The 5783-nt window shown below is 35.3% G+C and overlaps 1 protein-coding gene across 1 annotated transcript; it reads left to right on the forward strand.

Annotated features, from left to right (window-relative positions):
* The first annotated feature begins 4766 nt into the window (after positions 1–4766).
* Positions 4767–5495, forward strand: LOC110930276 (early light-induced protein 1, chloroplastic). The gene has a single exon (XM_022173561.2). The coding sequence runs from the start codon at positions 4832–4834 to the stop codon at positions 5315–5317; it is 486 nt and encodes a 161-aa protein (XP_022029253.1). The 5' UTR covers positions 4767–4831; the 3' UTR covers positions 5318–5495.
* The last annotated feature ends 288 nt before the right edge of the window (positions 5496–5783 follow it).

Here is a 5783-nt window from a genome sequence, read left to right on the forward strand (position 1 = left end):
TAGGGGTGCAAACGATCCAAGCCAAGCCGAGCACGAGCTTGACCAGGCTCGAGCTCGAGCTCATTTCATTTATAAAAGGTCGAGCTCGATCTTGGCTCAATTCGAGCTTTGTTTTTAAAGTTCGAGCTCGGCTCATAGGTAATTTTTCAAGCTCGGGCTCTGCTCGGCTCAATTCGAGCTTTTTTTCGAGCCGATCTCGAGTAGCTCGATTCATTTGCACCCCTATATTAGACATACAGAAATACACATGTACATTAACACGTACACACATATGTACACATAGACATACACGTACACACAAATACACACACATGCACACATATGTATGCAATTACATATACATATACATACACATAGACACAAACATACACATACTTTAGAAGTACCTGATACCGGAGATTTCGTGGAAGACCTAGATCTCCACTTGAGAATACATCTATAATCTAATATTGTCCGTTTTGGTCCCTTAAGGCTTAATATGGTACATTAAGACACATATGATCTAGTATTGGCCATTATGATCTATTTGGGCCCAATATGGTTCATTAAGACATGTGTGATCCACTATTGGCCATTGTGATCCGTTAAGGACCAACATGATCCATATTCTTAACACACGCTTTCGAATGTCACAAAATGAGTGTGTGTCATTGTTCGCGTGTCAAGATAAATGTATTTTCTAGTAGTGTAGTATAGTATAGTATCGTATACTATATGGTATAATATATTATAATGTAGTATTGTATAGTATATGATAGCATCGAACAATATAGTATAGTGTAGTGTTGTATTGTATTGTATAGGACTGTATCGTATCGCACAATGTAATATAGTATCTATACTATATCGTATAGTATAGTGTCGTGTCATGTTGCGTCGTGTCGTGTCGTGTAGTGTAGTGTAGTGTCGTGTAGTGTAGTGTAGGATTGTATCGTATGGTACTGTATAAGATTGTATCGTATGGTACAACATAGTATACTATCGTATAATATATGATATAGTATGGTATGATATAGTATAGTACAGAATCGTAGGGTCAATTGCTACAAATTTCCGACAAATTTGACATTTTACAATTTAAAATTATATGTTTGTCTAAATTGATAAATTAAAATAACCTTTTTGTAGGAAATCTGTAGCAACTGATGTTCATTTGCTACAAATTTTCGACAAACTTAACATTTTAACTAAACAACTGTTTTGTAGGAAATTTGTAGCAACTTGTGTCAATTTCCTACAAATTTCCGACAAATTTATTATTTTATTTTTTAAAATTATATATTTTTCTAAAATTGATAATAACATAAGTTTTTTTTGTAGGAAATATGTAGCAACTTGTGTCAATTTGCTACAAATTTTGGACAAATTTAACACTTTACTTTTCAAAATTATGTTTTCTTCTTAATTTGTTGAATAATAGCCTTTTTGTAGGAAATTTGTAGCAATTGCTGTCAATTTCCTACAAATTTCCGACAAACTTATCATTTTATTTTTTTTAAATTATCTTTATTTCTAAAATAGATAAATAACAAATAAAATAACTTTTTTTTTGTAGGAAATTTGTAGCAACTGGTGTCAATTTTCTACAAATTTCCGACAAATCTAATATTTGATTTTTCAAAAATATGTTTTCTTCTTAATTTGTTGAATAATAACTTTTTTGTAGGAAATTTGTAGCAATTGCTGTCAATTTGCTACAAATTTCCGACAAACTTATCATTTTATTTTTTAAAATTATCTTTGTTTCTAAAATTGATAAATAACAAATAAAATAACTTTTTTTTGTAGGAAATTTGTAGCAACTGGTGTTAACTTGCTACAAATTTCCGACAAATCTAATATTTTATTTTTTAAAATTATGTTTTCTTCTTAATTTGTTAAATAATAGCATTTTTGTAGGAAATTTGTAGCAACTGCTGTCAATTTGCTACAAAATTTCCGACAAACTTGTCATTTTATTTTTTTAAATTTTATTTTTTTCTAAAATTGATGAATAACAAATAAAATAACATTTTTTGTAGGAAATTTGTAGCAACTGGTGTAAATTTGCTACAAATTTCCGACAAATTTTATATTGTATATTTTTCAAATTATTTATTTTGTTGTAGTTACAAATAATATAAAAATTTTTAATTTTTTTCGGAAATTTGTCGAAAAGGTTATAAATTTTGTGATGAAATTGCTACAAATGCTTATTGTGTGGCAAATTTGTAGGAAATTTGTGGAAAAGTTTTGGGTTTTTTTTTGTTTTTCTTTTTTGTCAAAAAATTGTAGCAAAATTGTAAAAAAAATTGAGTTGTGGGAAATTTGTAGGAAACTTTTGTAGGAAAAAATGTAGTTTTCTAGTAGTGCCATGAGCAAAGGACAACGGGTAAACCTTATACATAAATGCATAAACTTTTACAAGTGATTAAAAATTCTACGTCAGTGAACCAACAAACGAATATATATATATAACACATGCCTTAACTTTATTTTTCTAAAGAAGCACACGTTACCACCAAACATTGCAGTAGCATATTTAAGAATTTAACTTTACACAAATAACCTTGAAAGTTCCATGGTCCAATCACTCAGTTGGTCATGTAGACGCCAAATTCACCACAACCACTGTTGGATTTCAAAGTTTCAAAACACAAAAATACACAAAGATAAACTCACGAATAGGAAACTTATTTTACTGCTTCAAACCCACACTTTTATTCATTGCAACACCAAACATATATACACACATTTAGCTACATACAAATGAGTAAATAAAGGAAACTAACTAACCACTACTCCTACAAATGAGTAAAACTAACCATGACTGAACACCAATATTTGACCAAATAAAACATAAAAACCATGTGACATAAATAACTTTTCTGCTGATTCGTTTGACCCGTATCCGATTACGAAGCTCCATTTCCGGTACCCTAAAACCCATATTAAAACCCGTCAAGATTAACCTACACTCACCCCCTTAATCTTGACAAGTTTCTTCATTCTTTCTTGCTCGTCATGCTAAACGAACCGCACGGATCGGGTTTCTTGCTTAAACTTGCTTCATGCCTTAATCAGTTCATGAAGATCCGACTTGACTCCAGTATTGCTCTTGTGTTGCTTTCTTCTTTATCGCAACTAAGTTTTTTTTTTTTAATTCACCTGCTACTCGTTGCTTCCTTCCATCCTTCAAATTAAATATAGACACAAACCAACTTGCTTGGTTGCTTCCCCACCTTTTTACTCCATCCTAACAACCCCTTTTTTAAATGATATTCGATTTGTAAATTCATTTCAAATTTGGATTTGCATTAAAAGTCTCAAGACTTATCCAAGACCAATTAATTTCCAAATTTATCTCAACTTGCACCGACCCATTATAATGTATCATGAACGAATTTAAAATTCATGAAACATTTCAATAATCTCATGCAATACCAATCTTTCACAAAACCTCCTGTTGACAAAAACACAATTACCTCCTTGGCTATTTTCGAACATGTCTCACAAAGATGCAGTTCGCCTTCTTTTTCTTAAACGGCTTCACAAGAACCTCACACAGGTCTCGGTAGTCTTCACACAATTTTCTTCCCTCGATCACAAAGATCTGACTTTGCTGGATCACACAGTTCCTCCTCCTTGATCGAATCACACAGCACCACTTAGGTTTTCGATCGGCTACACAGGTTGCTCACACACTACTGCTCCTTCTTGATCTTCTTTAAGCCACATAGGTAGTCTCTACCTGAATTGCTGAACCACACAGGTTCTTGTCTCCAATGCCACTCACATAGAGTTTTTTTTCGACCACACAACTTCGGTTCTTTCTCTAAACCGCACCACCGGGTTTTCTTCTCTTGATCACAAAGATCTCCTTTCTCACGGCTGCCACACACAGAGCAGGTATGTTTTTGATCACACAGATCGTCTTCTTCCTCCTCTTCTATCGGCTCACTAAGAACCGATCGATTCACGTAGAACTTTCTTCATACGGCTTACACAGAACCCTTCTACGATCACTTAGGTCGTCTTTTTCGATGCATCCGCCCGGCTCACTCAGAACCGTATTCAGTTCACTAAGAACCTCTCCTTTTCAAGTCTCGATTTCTTCTCCACATCGCTCACTTAGAACCATGTTCAGTTCACACGGAACCTCCGCTACTGTCTCAAAACTCAACACTCTTCAGTGAATTGATTCTCTCTTCTCATTCTTGCAGTTTAGAGGGCTGCTCCCTTCTTCTCCGAAAATCGACTCTCAAACCTGCCCTCTTTCTAAACCTCACTAAACCCACGGTATGAGCCTGGAGCTCTGATACCAATTGTTGGATTTCAAAGTTTCAAAACACAAAAATACACAAAGATAAACTCACGAATAGGAAACTTATTTTACTGCTTCAAACCCACACTTTTATTCATTGCAACACCAAACATATATACACACATTTAGCTACATACAAATGAGTAAATAAAGGAAACTAACTAACCACTACTCCTACAAATGAGTAAAACTAACCATGACTGAACACCAATATTTGACCAAATAAAACATAAAAACCATGTGACATAAATAACTTTTCTGCTGATTCGTTTGACCCGTATCCGATTACGAAGCTCCATTTCCGGTACCCTAAAACCCATATTAAAACCCGTCAAGATTAACCTACAACCACGTCAGCGGCTATATTAAAAGCCACGTGACCCGGCCCAAAAAGCAGCAGCGTCTAACGTGGTTCTCTAAATATCCACCCCTTCCCCTATATAACTAAACTAACCCACCACCTTTCTTCCACCATCATCAACAACCGCCATAACAACAACAACAACTTTCTCTCAATCATCCATTGCAATGGCAGCTACTTCAGTCTTCATGGCTACCCCCGTTACACGTCTCACCACCACCACCCCTTCTTCATCTACAAGAAACATCAAATTTGCTGTCGTCAGGTGCATGTCACAAGATCAGCAATCTTCACCGGCACCGAAGAAGGCGAGCACTAAGTTCTCCGACGTGTTGGCGTTCAGTGGGCCTGCACCGGAGAGGATCAACGGAAGGTTGGCGATGATAGGGTTTGTGTCGGCGTTGGCGGTGGAGTTAAGCAGTGGTCAAGATGTGTTATCTCAGATCTCCAACGGTGGTGTGCCGGTGTTTGTAGCGACGAGTGTGTTGCTGTCGGTGGCGTCGTTGGTGCCGTTGTTCAAAGGGGTGAGAGCGGAGTCGAAGTCGAGTGGGTTGATGACGTCGGATGCAGAACTGTGGAATGGGCGGGTTGCGATGTTGGGTTTGGTGGCTTTGGCTATCACCGAGTATGTCAAAGGCAGTGCACTTGTATGATCAATTTCTTAAAAAGAAAAACAGTGCTACAAGAATATATATATATTTTTTTGAAGTTGTGATGCTTTTAGGTACAATGAAAGTTTAATTATATCGAGTTAGGATGGGAAAGTCAGTAGACATGTACTTAAAAAGTTTGTAACTTGTGTGTAATTGATGAAATGTTTTGATTTATGAATATTCTTGCCTATATGTAGATATGGTAAATTGCATCTTGATTACTATTAAATATTGTCAAATACTTTAGCTTTTTTTTTTAAAAGAGAATTTTATTAAAGAAATGGCCGGCCTGACAAAAAACCTAGGATCGCACCACTAACCAAACTACACCATAATATTGTCAAATACTTTAGCTTTTTTTTTTTTTGAAAAGAGAATTTTATTAAAGAAATTGCCGGCCTGACAAAAAACCCATGATCGCACCACTAACCAAACTACACCATATACAACGGATACTTACACCATT

Source organism: Helianthus annuus, chromosome 3, assembly GCF_002127325.2.
Source record: "Helianthus annuus cultivar XRQ/B chromosome 3, HanXRQr2.0-SUNRISE, whole genome shotgun sequence".
Lineage (NCBI taxonomy): Eukaryota > Viridiplantae > Streptophyta > Magnoliopsida > Asterales > Asteraceae > Helianthus > Helianthus annuus.

What these genes read in the sequence shown, in the direction of transcription:
- LOC110930276 (XM_022173561.2), top strand. Translation starts at nt 4,832, where the DNA reads ATGGCAGCTACTTCAGTCTTCATGGCTACCCCCGTTACACGTCTCACC.